Here is a 16128-nt window from a genome sequence, read left to right on the forward strand (position 1 = left end):
GAGTTACAACTTCCTTCTTCCCAGTGTGTCCCTACTGCTTCTTGTCTTTCCATTGTGCCCCTGAGATGAGTGTGGCTCTGTTCTCACCCACATTCCCCCACCTGGTACCTCTCCTAAAACTATACAAGTACCTACTCCTACTCCTCTTGCTAAAATTTTAATCAAATAAATTATAATTCTTTATTTTTCAAAGGTACTCCGTCTCATATAAGCAGGGATATGCATGCTTAAGTAAGCACAGTTTGTAGCTTTTTTCTGTCAGCAGCAGAATTCGACACATGCTCCCAACTTTTCTGGTTTTTTGTTTAGTATTAATTTTTGTATTCCACACCAGTTACCACTTGATGGTAGTTCTACTATGCATTATCAGCAGAGAAAGAACACTTTTGCTGAAGTGTCAGAAATACAGACTTCAAATTCTTGTGTTAGGAATTGTTTTCTAGATGAGCAGTTCTCAAAGAATGGGAAAGTACACAGTGGTGAGGTTTTACAGAGAAACATGAGAGAAGAAGCATTCATCTGATGATTCTTCTTGAGACGGGGAAGAGCAGCCATGGAACCAATCTGGAGATCGGGAAAGAAGCAAGCCCCAAGGTGTTTTAGGACTACTCACTATTTATAGAAAATAGTCCCATCTACACACAAATACTCCAATTACACAGTGAAATTATCATATAATTCAGAGGGGATCAGAGTTGAAAACTTAAGAGGCTGACCACTACTGAAGAACAGTCATTCACAAACCATCAAGAATTCAGGTGAAATTCTCACAATAAGGACTACCAACTGCAAGGCTATACTGGTGAGGACTCATGCATCATCTCAACTTGCAGATTGAGGCAAAAAATGCCTACTGACCTTCAGATACCTGTATCACCCTCGGAGCCTGGATTTAGACTGTCTTTCAATGTTCCCTCAAATCCTCAAAAAAGAAATTTGGCTACATCAAGGCTGGTATCTTTTACCTGTGAATCTGCCCATGCCTTTCTCTTTACCCCAGTTCTCTGAAGCTCAAAATATATGGAGGGCTTTACTCTAATTTTGCCTTCATCCTTCCCATGATACCTCTCACTTCACTGCACAAACCTTCACTTTCCCAGCTATGATAGCAAATGATGTAATTGGAACACCTATCAACAGATAAATCAGTACCTTTTTACTCTGAAGGCCTATAAAGTTGGTATGTTTTGTGTGTTTTTTAAACCGAAATATTCAATCCGTTCAACTGACAGTATATTTAAAACATGACAAGGTGTCCAAGGCAGCAAAAAACCCATTTCAATTTCACACACTGTGATATGTAGACATTGGAGCAGCTGTGTTTCTCCTATCTTATAGGCTGTATTACTAGGACTTGATCTGCTGAGACTTTACCAAGATGCTTATGAACAGTATTTTCAAGTCATAGAGAAATCAAGCATTTAATGGCAAAGTAAAAAAAGAAAATTAAATTTAAAGACACAACTGCAATCTTTAAAGTTGCAGTTACATATAATCCAAAAGATGGAATGTGGTGACATTTACAAGAATATCATAGACACAATTAAGAATTCTATTTCATAAACCATCCAGCATTTTAATGAAAAAAGTTAATTCTCAATGGAATTTTAAAATGTAGATGAAGAGAAATTAACATGTAATTACACAGTGAAATTATCATAGCTTTATTTTAAAGTCAAAGGAGGGGAGTCTCCAGTATCATTGCCACTTACAGCATCTTTTGTTAGTTTATTTTACATACTGTTTTTATTTAAAGCTGAGATTTCTACATTGCACCAGCATAATCCCAAAATGTTCATCAACCATGCCTGACAGAATTCTGCACTGACTTGCAGCAAGTGCTGGTGCTTCCACTAATATCCAGTCTTGAGCAACTCACTTTTGTTAGATCTCCCAGGATGATGAGTATGCTTTAGTTTCATCCTTCCATTTCCAGATCACCTCTCCATGATTAACAGAGCTGAGACTGCAGATAAAACTGAACCTACGTGTTCAGCTGCATCAGTTATGCACATCCATTTTGTTCAGTATCTAAAATCCAAGTGCTTCTCCAGCTCTGGGAACCAGACCCATACATTACCACTTCTGATCTTGGTTAAAAACAGAATCACTTGAAATTAATTTTAATGCTTAATATATAAAGCACAATTCAAAACCAGCAATGGATAATGAATTGTGCGGTTTCACTAACTGGATGTGCAAACTGACAAAATTCAAATTAATAGCTGCAATATCCATTTAAAATATCTTTTAAGAAGCTCCCTTGACAAAGCAACTCCAAAATGCCTTGAACTCCTCTGCCCTCAAATGAAGTAACAAAAACCCCAAAACAGTAGTGACCACATTAGATGCAGGAGTTCTCAACAATGTCTGTCTTGCGAGGAAAGAACAAAACAAAAGCAAGGAAAAGCTCCAAAATCCACTAACATCTCATCAATAAATTGTTACCTGTTTTTAAAAGCACAGTTAATAGCTGCTGAGGCAAATACACTGGCTTTACTCTACAAAGCTGGTATGAAATAGTCTGAAAATGTGTGCAGATGTATTTGTGCGTATATCCCTAAACACCGTTCAGAAGGATGTGGTTTGATTCCATGTTTATTTAATTTTGCTCAATTTATTATTTAATCATTGTTATTTAACTAACACTGCTCCCTCGAAAAGATGAGGGGTGGGTTTTGTTCTCTGCATAAGGGTTACTTTTACACTTCCAGCTGCAGGGTGAGTGTCAGTAGTGGAGGACGGTGCTTACCTGCTGAGCCTGGTACCTCTGCTGGGCCTGCGACAGATACTGTGCCTGGGGCGGCAGGTGCTGGGGCTGCGGCTGCTGGTTGTAGTACGGCTGCTGGCCCTGCTGGCAGTAGCCACTTACACCTTGCTGACCATACTGAGGTGGGATCTGTTGGAAGAGCCAAGCAAAACAAATGCATGAGTTGAAGCAGAGGACATGAAATCAAGCTATGTCCCATCCATATGGCAACTTCAGCAGAAGTGGTATCCTCAGCTATACACCTGACCCAGTGGTCTGACTCCTTTACTCAGCAGCTACTGTGAGCCCTTAGATCCTCTTGTCTTAGGAGGAGGAGTGAGCCCAAGTGCTCTGCATAGTTACTCTTTTCAGGAAGAGCTTCCAAGGAAAATGCTACGCTTCTGAACATCACAATTCTGTAACGGCCAGCCTTAAAATACAGAAGCAGTTATTTGAGATATTTGCTCTCCCTGGGCACATTACTGAGGCAAATCAACAGAGGAATCATTCTGATGCACTGACCCAAAAGTTGAATTGTGGAAAAATGGCACAACTCTTAAAAAGACATTGAAAGAGAAATGCTTTTTTGTCTTTTTTTTTTTTTTTTTTTTAGCAATCAGGTACTAATTTTTATTTAATGTTTTGCCTGCAATCCTCAGGTTTTTAGTGTTTGTGTTTAAGCCTTGCACAAAAAGCCTTGGGGTTTGGCAGGATTTTGGTTTTGTCAAGTTCAATCTCTCTTAGTCTTCTCCCCCCTACTAAGATATATTTTTTTAAAAAATAACAACAGAACAAAATAATGTGTTACACATCAGTTGGAACATGTATCACATACTAAGAACCCACACACAGTGAGAATTTAAGTTAGAACCAAACCCAAGTCAATTACAATGTCAGAGGAGTTTTCTGCATCGGTTCAGTCTGTAAGCCTTGTATCAATAGACACTGACATTTTCTCGAGGTATTTGGAAGAGCACACTTTCAACAGACTCCTGATATCATGTCCAGATTTCCCTGATTTTAGGTAACCATGCTTTTCCTCAAACTCTGGAATTTAATATAATTTCAGAAAAATAACAGATGCAGCACGTGACTTCTCCCTTCTAGGACGGACCTCCTGTTGGTCCTGCACATCCCTGCTCTAAGCAAGTGTCTCAGATACCTGAGCACATCTGAAATGCTTTGATCTCTGAACTGTTCCTACTGAGTTTCTGATACAATGATAGATCTGTTTATTCAACAAGCAAACACATACCTGTTCTACCTAAAGTTAATTTACTGCATTCCTTCAACAGTATTTGCTAGGCGGTAGTAATAATAACACAAAGTCAAATTTAAACACCTGCTTAAGCTGTTTTTATTACCACAACTTGATCTGCTCCAATTACTTCTGCCAGAAGTTGGCAGTCCTACCTCTTCTACTACCCCACTTCTGCACTTGCGCTCTCTACCTTCGCTTCCATTTCCTTTCCCATCATTTCACAGGCAGTTAAATGTTTCTGTGACCAAAGCAACCCTTTCTGACAAATACCCTCTTCACGATGATGCATAAATGAGGCCTTTATAATGCAAACTAAAAAGGGTGTGTTGGAATATCATCAGGCAAACAGACAGCCGGAGTCTGGGATCTGACAGAAGACCACATGGTGATTTGCCCATCATCTGCAAAGGTCACAGAGCCTGGACTGGTTCCTAGTAAATGCTGAGGAGAAACCTGTGTTGTGGTCCATCTGGGTTCCAGTTACACTGGGAAGAAAAGGAAAGATATCCAGACAGCAAAATACAGGCTGCTGGAAAAAAGGAAAAAAAGAGAACTTGAATGCCCAGTTGACAGGATGGTGACAAAGCTGAAGACCAGATGCATGAGCAACCAGAACATTTCTAGAATAAAGATACTTGTACAGGAGGGCTGGAGTTCACCTGAACACAGAAGCCAGGTCACTGGTACATAAGGCGCAAGAAAACAAAATTTTAAAATGAAGAGGGGATTAGAAGAACACATGGTTTAAGACCATGGTATTGCTATGTCAAATGAAGTCATGGAGATTTTGGGTCATCAAGTGAAGATGCTGAGAAGAATCAAAGAATGAAAAATAGACATGCAGTGACTGCAGAGTAAACAGAGTGGCAATAAGAAATTCCAACAATACATGGACTTCCACACAAAGAGGGGGGGACTGGATCACTGGAACATCAAATTGCAAACAAAAGCACTAATAGTCACATAAGAAATATGGTAGAAAAGAAAAAATTAGTGGAGTCACTAGTAGGCATCATCCTAGGATACAAATTCAGAGTGAAGACAGCTAATAACAAACTAACATTATATACTACATAGCATTTAGAAATAAATCAAAATAAAACTCCACCTCACCAAGCAGCAGAGGTCTGGAGCTTGGTGAGATCAAAAAGAGTGAGTGCTGGAACCATCATGCATGGCCAAACTACGACTATGCTGACAGCAGCACACTAAGCAAGATCAGCAAAAGGCACACCACAAGATTGATTAGGGGGACACTTCAACCCCTCCCAGTCAGACTTAGTAAGCAGACTACAAAGCTGAGACCAAAGTATCAGATAACTGTCAAAGGTCCCATGGAACTGCTGGTTAGGGAACCTGCATGAGGAGCCACTGCCTTTGACTCAGTCCAGAGCAGCAGGAGCCACCTACTACTACATCCTGCAGCTGCAGAACCACAGTGCATCAGTGACCATAACAGAGTTAAACTGAGCATCCCTACAGGAACAATGAAACCCAAGGAATCTGCTACTGTTGTGCTTAACTTCAAAAAGTGTAACTACACAAAAATGAGAAAGCTTGTTAAAAGGAATCTCTAACAGACAGCTACGAGAAATAAAATCTGACTGGCAGCATCAAAGCTATTTAACAACAACCACATGGAAAGCACAGAAACAATATTCACCACCCATTCGGAAAGACCTGATAAGAGCAAAGGGACACCAGCATGGCAAAGTGCAGCTCTCTAGAGGCAAAAAGGCATCCCCTTCAATAAGCCAGCACCAGGTCCAAATGAGGAAAACAGAAAAGACTGTAAACTCTGGCACTTCAAATGTAGTAAGACAGGCCAGAAAGAACTGTTGGAACAGCTAGAAAAGGGAATCAAATGAGTCATGATTCATTTCTTCAAACACATCAGAAGTAGGAGGTCTGCCAGAGTCTGAAGAGATGAATGATGATGAAGGTATAAAAGGAGATACAGAGAACACAATGCCATCACAGAGAAGCTTAACAAAATCTTTGGCTCTAGTGTGCACTGTGGAAAAATCTTGGGGTGTTCCCATGCTGGAGTCCTTTGTGAGGGACTTGATAAATGTCTCTGAATCTAATGGGACTTTTCATGGAATAAAGTGACAAATGAACAGTCAGAAGTGGCTTGGGACCATAAAGTATCACTCCAGAGGTCTAATCAAATTCAAAAAGCTGAATTACTAATGACCATCCACAGCCTCTAAATTGGAACTGCCTTGGTAGGTAAGAATTGCAGTATGGCTTAAAAAGAAAAGTCAGAGATTTGAGTAATTTAAGACTACATAACACTGATGACTGTTCTGGATAAATTAGGACAGATAAGAATGAAGATGAGATTTAGGAGACATCAACACAGCGAAAGAAAATCCCTCTCTACTGACTTCTTGGAATTACCAGGAAGGGTCAGACAAAAAGGTTCAGGAAAATGCAACAAGAATCATCACAAGCATAGAACAGTTTCCATACAAAGAACCTATAATCCTTTGAGGATGGAAGAGACACCAGGAAGTAGGAGTATGATGGAAAGCTACAAAAGCATCTTGTCCAACAACAATTAGGATGCATTTAATAGCAGAAGCAAACTTCAAAACAAGAGAGAAACAGGTTCTCTCGTCACGGAGGTGGCAGATGTACAGAACTCCTTGTCAAACTGATGTTTTGAAACCTGAAAGTTTATGTGGTCTCAAGCAAAGACTGGACAAGTTCACAAAAGAGACATCCTCTGAGGGTTACCAAATTTACAGAGCCGCATCTGGCTCAGGAAGTCCCTGAACTGAAAATAGCTGGAGGGTTGAAGAGTATTGAGGGAAGTACCGCATGCTTGCTTTGTTCTGACTCTCCCCCAGGCATCCAATTAAAGCCTCCACTAGAGGCAGGATACAGGGCTACATGAACCCTTGATCTGCCCTGATAGAGCCATGCCTATGTTCTAGCCTCTTTGCAAAAGAAATTCGAGTCCCCGGAGAAAACAATGGAACTTTGGTCTGCAAGATAGTAAGTAACAAACGTAAGCAACCTGAAGAGGCAATAACACCTTGACTGCCAAAGCTCTGAGACTGCTTCATTTTCTTAAATATTTTCTGAAGCAATCTGCTTTCAGACACTGGTTTAGAAAAGGTTACCAGGCTCCTCTTCTGAACTTACATATCAGTTACTTATGTTAGAATTTTCCTCCATATCCTTTCAATCCAACCTGTTTTAAAAAAACAACCAAACATCACCACCTAAAATACAGCAATAATCATAATGCTACATGAACGTTTGGATGCTGTTCTCTTCAGTGCAGAGACCCATCACCGCTGCCTTAGCAGAACATTCCATGTAATTGCTGTGGCTATTTAAATAAATAACAAACAACAACATGCAAATTAATCCTCCTGCTTCACTGATGGGGATCACAAGATACCGCTTATGGACAAATGTTTATTAAACAGCATATAAAAAAAAGCTTAATTAAAATCTCCCCAGAACAAAACAAATCTAAAGCCAATTACTTAAAATGCTTGGGAGTGAATGACCCAAGCATCCTCTTTCTTCATAAAGTAAACCCTCCCTCCCCCTTCTCCCTTACACCCACATTTTTTGTGGCCCACACAATGCAGGAGACAAGAATTTGGGAAACTTCATCATGCCTGTGGTAGCGTGGATATTCTGGGGCCAGCTAGAGAGAGAACAGACCTGAGTTTGAATCTATTTCTAGGCAAGCACAGAAACTGTAATAATTACTTTTGACTCCTATCTGACTTGTACAGTATAAATAGCATTATTTTGGGAGAAGTATGACTGACCATCAGTGATTAAACTACTCTGAACACAAAGAAAGGATGAGAATAATAGAGGAACAAAATTGGCAGCCAAAATGAAGAGATGGGGCAAATCCAATTAAACCTATAACTTAGCCCATTATCTTTAATTCTTGTTTGAATAAGGGATCTAGTGGCAGGCATTCTTTGTCCAGGTAATACCTTGATAGAAACAGAAGTTTTAAGCAATTTTTGCATGTGCAATCCATGACCGATGTCAAAGGAGAAGGATCATTAGACAGCATTAGAGTCATTATAATAATTTTTAAAATTAAAATGTAAAAGAATTAGTGTGTTAGCATAGGTACACTAATAATACCAGCAGTATGCAGCTACTGCCCTTTTACACCATCCTGATGGCTAGATCCAGTCAATAATGGAAGAAGCTTTACACATCCCCTATCACAAAAAGCTCTGCCAAGTCACACTGGGATCCACCTGAACACATCAGATTTCATGACATGCTCACTACAGGGAGGAAGTCCTGGCCACATCATTGCTTCTCCCTGAAATCTATTTGGTGCCTAGCAAGTGAGTTATGATATTGGATATCCATTACCCTGGATGATATTGGTAGAAGGCAACAGCACAATCTGGAAGCTGTGGACCATAGTGTCATGACAGAAAAGTCTGGGGGAAAACAGATCTGTCTGGCCTGATCAGCATCAAGCCCTGCTTACAGAGAGAAGGAAAATTCAACTCCAGAGGCAGGGATGGCACTCAGAAGAAAGGCTGGCACTACCTGGTTCAGTGGCCAACTTTGCTGAAGAACAGTGAGACAGAATACTGTGAAACAAGTACCACCCTCAGTAATATAATCACCAGTATCACTCCACTTTCTTAGCACCTGTAACACTGTAATTACATAGAAATTAGAATTAAAAAAAGTATAGTGAGGAGCATTCTCAGAAAAAAACCCCTGCCACCTGGTACTTTACACTAGGAGTAATTCTTTCAGTTAACAAAAGGTTATAGTATTTAATTCTAATTATTTTAATTTCACAGTGGTCAATTCAGTTGTAATTATAAAGAAAGATGTCACTCGGTTCCTATTCAAATAAAACACTTGTGACTTCTGAAACAACTTCTGCTTCAGTCTTAGATTTCCAAAGCCAGACTTCTGCCAAAATCTAAGTATTTTCCCCCAAACATTCAAACCATGCATTTCTCCATACTGTCCAATAGAAAGTTGTAATGGAAAACTAGCTCCCTGACATTCACACACTTACCAAAAAGATCTGGTTCGTATCTAGAACTTTCAAATTAATACAAGACCTGTATGTTTAGCTGAATTATAGAAACAAGAAAAATATAATATGCTTATACAGCGTAAGGAAATCCTCTGGCACATGTTCAGTGGAATATTCCGCCACAGTTAGGGCAGCATGGTCTCCTGTCTCAAATCAACATGTTCAACCCCAGCATGCTTGTGCCCACAGTCCTATTGAAGGCTAAAAATCCTTCTCACTAAATAACAAAAAAAAAAGAAAAATCTAAAAGGAAACCAAGTGGAAAGCTGGGTGTTAATGTCAAGGCTGTTAATCAGAGGTAAATCTGAAATCCTGATGCTAAGGCATTTTATTCATACATTCTATAAATTCTATTACTTCTTATCACTTAGCTTTGACCTTTTGACAATACATTGGTCACAATGTTCACCTATGTTATTGTCTTTCCTACACTGCTTGCCTTTACACTGAAGTATGAACTTTAAAATCTTATTATGAGCCTTTAAAATATTAACACTGGGCCTGATACTGGTCCACCCTGTGACCCAGAGCAAGGAAGCAAAAGCATGAAAAGCATGTTTCTGTGTCACAGAACAATAATCCCCATTCCAGAACTTGCAAGGTAGTGGATTTTGCAGAGTCATTAAATGCATGTCTATGTTGAAGACTGCAGTGCAGTACACAGATCTGCAAACTAGCTCAGATACTGGCAGGAGCCTACACCAAAAACTGTGCTCAGCTAGTTTGCTGTACTCCATAGAAGGGTGAATTAGGTCAAAGGGAGATCCACACTCTTGTAGCCAGATTGCTTCTTGTACACAAGCCAGTTCATTTAAAAAGGTAGCTCGAGCATGTTCACAAGACGCTGCAGTCTGCAATGCAGTCATACCGAGTACTACAGAAAGGACAGGACTTACACACCGGCCTGTAATCCCTTTGTCCCCAAGAACTGCACGGCAGCACAATTACACCACTTGTCAGTGCAATGTATAGGGCATCACATATGCACCTGTTATGAGGTGCTCTCTATATACTGCCTTCTACTCTATCTTAAATCAAAGCAACATGAGCTAACCAATTATTAATACAGGCAATTTTCCTCTCCTAAAAAAAATACCCCAAACCAACCTATGAAAAAAAAAAAAAAAAGGTGCAAAAAATCTACTAAGATTACATGATTAAGGAACTCTCCAGTCAGAAAATACAGATGTTAAAGTTCCAAAAGCAACATTAACTGAGCCACGTTACACATATATAGCACCTTCTCTTTCTGATTTATGTTGTCAAAGGCATTTCATAAAATATAGAGGATGTGAAATGTGGCTGCTAGAATCTTATCATTTATGTTTTCTGACTTCTTAGCTGTGCAACCTTCACATCTCATTAACATAGTTTTTTGCATAGACTGTAGTATGGAATAGTACTTATGTTTTATGTATTGACATATTTTTGATGTACTGAGATTTTGAGTAAGTTTGCTATTCTTCCTGATGAGAGCCAAATAAATAAAGACTACTACCACAAAATAGTCAATCATTTATACGGAAAAGCAATATCTTTCCTCCCAAAAAAGAACACTTTGATTCCCCTGTCAGAAATTGATGAAAACTACCTCTGCTGTAAATGTTAAATCTATGCCAATATCAGAACCACCTCCCACTCCCACCTTCCCCTAAAAACAACAAACAAACAAAAATAAAAATTTGCATGTTTCAGATGAGCTAAAATTAGTTTCAAGGGAGAGGTAAACAGCTGAGTCTAGAAACAAAAGGAAGACATTTTTCCTACAATAGTGTTGGTTCACACAGTGCATAACAGCTAATGCAACATTTGGTGCATTACAAACTAATGCAACATTTGGTCTGTTCTGCAAGTTAAGGGATGAAAATATGATAATCTCCAGTAAGAGATTTCCACATTTCTGCATCTATCCTCTCAGGCAGACACTATAGAGAAAACTAAAAGTTTACAACAGAATTGTTTTTAGAAGAGCTATTTTGATATATTGTATTACAAATAGAGAGAAATCATAGTACCTATACACACACACACACACTTACTGTCAAGTGACGAGTCAGGTAAGATATCTATTCTTATACTCTGCCTTCCTTTTTTTTTTTTTTTGAGTGATCAAAAGAATTAAAAGGAATCATGTAATCTGCGTAAGTAACAGATTTCCACCAAGATAAGGAAAAACACATCAGAAATGTCACAACCTGATCTCTGGTGATTCTAATGGTTGGTGCTTCAGTAAAAAACAGGTAGGAAACCCCACCTCTTGCTGCATGAGTAGCATGAAACTCACCTATGAAATGCCAGCCATTACAGAAAAATGCAAAAGCCTGTATTTAACAGATTTTTAATCATATATATAATCATATAACAAATAATTTGTTCCAGGGCACTTCTTGTGCATCCATGAATGGAATACATGGTGAACTTTGATCCCCAAATCCTCTAGTTGCCATTTATTTTCCAGGAAATTTGTAACAATTTTGACCACTATTTTTCAAATAGTGATTAAAATAAAATATGGTTAAAAAATACAGAGAATCATATTTCTTCAGACAAATCCTGCAATGCCATTCAAACAGGGAACACAAATGAGAGGTATGGGTTGAGTTTGAATAGCAGGTAATCCAACTCTATGAGTAATCCTCCATTTTCATGCCTTTATACACAGAGAGACACCTAACTACTGGAGACTGAAAAATTCCTCAGTAAAATAGCATTCACTCTACATTTCTTCTGGCACATAGTCTTGGTAGGTGGAAAAATTGCAAACGGTCTTTAATCTCAGTAGTGAGAAAAGGCAGAATGTGCACACACCCTGTTTATCATTGCTTCCCTGGCATCTTGCACACCTTCTAGTTTTCCTTCTTTCTTCCAGTCTTTCAAGAGAAAAGGGTGCTTTTTAATTATGTTCTCCTCCAAAGATATTAATCTTGATGAATACTGTCTTTACCATTTCTAAACTCAGTGGCTGTCAGAACTAAATCATTTGAGATCATTCAGAGCCCTTCACCACATCTCTTAATATAGCAGGAGAAGAATATAAAAGGTCTTCCACAGGGAGCAAAGCCATGCACTCTTAAACAAGCTAAGCCTTTCTCTCCACCTAAACTTGTCCAGTTCCACTACAGGGCTTCACAGAACCTTACAGTGCACACCCTCTTTCCCTGACAGCTGCTTTTCTTCCTTTAGTGCTATCCTGCACCTGTGGAGAACAACCCCAGGCACCAATATATGGTGGAGGCCATCCAGCTGGAAAACAGCTTGGCAGAAAAGGACCTGGAGGTCCTGGTGGACACCAAGTTGAACACGAGCCAGCAATGAGCCCTTCTCACAAAAAGAGCTAATGGTATCCTGGGCTGCATTAGACAAAGTATTGACAGCAGGTCAAAGGAGGTGCTTCCGCTCAACTCTGGAGGACTGCAGGACTGTGTCTACACCTGGAGAACTGTGTCCAGTTCTGGGCTCCCCAGTACAAGAGAAACATGGACATATCAGAAAGAGTTCAACATAGGGCCACAAAGATGATTAAGGGGCTCATGCATCTGTCCTGTGAGGAAAGGCTAAGAGAGCTGGGACGATTTAACTTGGAAAAGAGAGGGCTCCAGGGAGACCAAACAGCAGTCTGCCAGTACATAAAGGGACTCTAAAGAGAGCTGCAGAGGGTTTTTGTACAACGGCATGTAGTGACCAGACAAGGGGGAATAGCTTCAAACTGAAAGAAGGCAGGTTTAGATTAGGTATTAGGAAAGAATTCTTTACTGTGAGGATGGGGAGACACTGGAACAGGTTGCCCAGAGAAGTTGTGGATGCCCCATCCCTGCAAGTGTTCAAGAACAGGTTGGATGGGGCTTTGAGCAACCTGGTCTAGTGAAAGGTGTCCCTGCCCACGGCAGGGGGGTTGGAATGAGATCATCTTTAAGGTCCCTTCTGACACAGACCATTTTATGATTCTATAGTTCAATTTAGTAGTGTCTTAGTACAAAGTTATCCGCCAAGGGGTGCACCCAATTTCTGATCTTTAACAGAGAACCCCTCTGGTTTTGGCCCAGACACCTTTGACAAGGTCACCACTTTTGAGTTAACCCCCACAGCTCTGCCTCCTGGACCTAACAGCAGTCCAGCAAGTCATCTTCTGTTCTGGTCCCTCACTGTTTATGGGGTATCACACTTTTAATCTAGAAAAACTTGCAATGAACATGCAATGAGAGAAGATTTACAGCTCTTTGCGTTCCCATTAAGGATTTGAATCCCCAAATAGTGTCCACAGCACAGGAGGTCAACACACACAAAAAAAAAGACATGACTTCCCACATCTATCTTTTAGGTTCAGCAGTATCTGTGTCAAACCTGGTCATTTGTACAGCCCAAATTCTGCTGGTTTCTTCTACTATGGCAGGATCAAAATCATACTTCTCATAATACCACACAGCAAGGAATGCTGAGGCAAAGAGAATGACTGGCTGAACTAACTGTAAGAAAATTTGATTCCATCTATACTCACCCAGCATAATTTATTATCCTGCAACATAGCATTAGATGCCTAAGATCCCATTCCTGTGGCACATTTCCTCAATAATCCTTTGGGGGTACTTATGCTAGCTTAGAAAAACAAGAAATACAGAGCAACTCCTATCAGAAACCCTTCTTCTTTAGATAAATTTGATCAAAGTGCACCACCAATAAAACCAAAACCAACCAAACAAAAACAATATTAGAAAAAAAAAAAAAAAGGAAGACGTAAATCTTTTCTGTGCTGGTTTTTCTTTCCCTTTCCCTACTGGGAACAGATAAAACCCAAGTCAGCTGCTTAAATAAGAGTACTTACATAACAGCTGTGATTTCAAATATTCCTGAAAGTATTTTTTAAGAAAACTTTCAAACCACTTCTTGTAGTCACAGAGTTTAGATATTTGATTTATTCCATTTCTATTATTTAATTTGACCTATTACTTAGCACTGGAAAACATCAAAAGGACCCTGACAGAAACATCAAAGACATCTATCTTATAAATTCATAGCTGAAACCATATAGCACATCATAATTTTAGAAATAATTACAGTTTTATTATACTCAAAATAAGATGATTATTGTAAATTATTCCTCATATCAGTTACCACAAGGAAGTTTTAGAAACATCTGCTAAATGTAAGTATCTGGATACAGTTAATCCAATTCATGTAATATTATACTCAAAAGGGAACAGAAAAACAAACGAGAACCTTTAAAGTCATAACATCACTTATCAAAACCTCCCTGTTTTGCTGAATTGAAAATAGGCCCCTTAAAAACCTATGAAGAATCAACCACCAAATTCATACATTCATTCTACCAAACTACTAGAATTCTTTTTAAATTAATATTGCAACTAATTTTAACTCAAAAATTGTGCTCCATCTGTTAATCTTCAAAATACCTACTCTTCTTTCAAAGCATCCAAGCTTCTCCAGTATATCCATGCATGCTCCTTCCTTTCTTGAAAGCTCAAGCTCCCCTTCCCCAAGTCTGGTTGTTTTGGGCTATTATCTGAACACCTATTTTGTTTAAACATTCACAAAACAAATTCTTACGCTCACAAGAAAATGTTTCTTTCTCATTTATGTCCAGACTGAAGTAATACCTATCTGTACACAAAATTAACACACAAGTATATAATTGTAGTTTTACACTCAAGTGCCCCAATTATGCACTTTGAAACACTTTAAAGGATCCATCAGGAACATTCAATACCTCCAGACTGTAAAATCTTGAGGAGTGTCTTTTGACAAGACAGCTGCATTATGGAGAAATCTTTCAGCTAAAAACAAAGAAAGCAATCAGCTTTGGGGTTTTTTTACTGCAAGATACTCAGGCTGTAAAGAATGGTGGGATCTATCTGGTGCAGTGCATTTTGCCACAACTAAGAGACAAGCAGGAAAGGGAATAGTTTGTTTTGCTTTCATATAATATGTCCCAGGAAAGCATCAGAGGCCCAGCCTCCAGATTATTCAGAAAGGTGATTAAGGAAAAGTGATTAAGGATGTTTGCAACAGACAAGTGAGGACCCTACACCTTCCTTGCTTCAGCCCCAAGTCAACTGCAACTCCCCACACACGCTTGGTGAACATTCATCTTCTGCATTCTCACTTCTCCTTACAAAATACTTGTAAGAAGCAGTTTGTTCAAAAAGGGAGTGCAGGAGGTGACTGTCAACAGTTTTTTGTTACATAAATAAATCTCTCTGCACGTGTGGTGGAGAAGGGAAACCTAAGTTAGCCCATCTGACTTTGCAATGAAATGGGTTACAGGTGCTTACACAATGCATTACACTCTTTCACACAGCCTGGTGACAATCTTGCCATATCCTTCATGTTATAGTTTATTAGAACCACTGGTGTTGTTCAGAGTGGGGGGGCAAAGCGCGGGGATGTCCCAGTGAACACAAGAGAAGATAAGGAGACAAACTTGTTTCACATGACAAACACACCCCAAACTGTTAATAAATAATAGGTGAGGAAATCAGGAGTGGTAAAAAAAGCTTAAGAAGAAGGTAGACAATTCATTACATTAAAAACATACTAAGAAAAGGGCTTCAGGCTGACTCAAAGATAGTTAAATAGTGAGGCTATGTTAGCCAAGACAAAAAAAGACAAAAGCAAGACACAGTAACTTACAGTGAGAAAATGCAATGCTCTGTGCAACTCATGGGATTTAGCATGAAGTGTCAGGGGCATGTAGTCACTGTTTGTTGACCATCAACAAAGAGATAAGATGAGCCTGTTTAGGGGCCACAGTCCTCAAAGAGTGATCACAAGCACCAGGCAGAGTGAGACAAAATACCAGCTGCTGTTGCAGTTCTTCAGTGGGGCTAACAGAATGCTAAGCTCTTCCAAGCGTGATGGGAAAACCACATGTTCTCAGGAAGGTGCCATTCAAAGCTGTTCTAGAAAAAACATGCCATGCAGAAATGCTCCTGAGCTCCTCATCCAATGCACTGTGTGGGTTCCTGTCTCACAGCTGCCCAGTGCCCACCTCTGCACGCTGAGGACCTGTGGAAAGAAGAGGTCTCCTGACAGCAGACACCA

At 39.5% G+C, this 16128-nt stretch overlaps 1 protein-coding gene across 8 annotated transcripts in view; it reads right to left on the reverse strand.

The window, feature by feature from the left end:
* Positions 1-16128, reverse strand: part of ARID1B (AT-rich interaction domain 1B) — a 327188-nt gene that overhangs the window by 243030 nt on the left and 68030 nt on the right. For all 8 annotated transcript variants that reach the window (XM_082276898.1, XM_082276895.1, XM_082276894.1 and 5 more), the window contains one exon: positions 2753-2899. In XM_082276898.1, the coding sequence (XP_082133024.1) occupies positions 2753-2899 (147 nt within the window). The remainder of the gene's footprint in view (positions 1-2752; positions 2900-16128) is intronic.

The sequence above is a fragment of the Coloeus monedula genome (assembly GCF_965178545.1).
Source record: "Coloeus monedula genome assembly, chromosome: 2".
Classification (NCBI taxonomy): domain Eukaryota; kingdom Metazoa; phylum Chordata; class Aves; order Passeriformes; family Corvidae; genus Coloeus; species Coloeus monedula.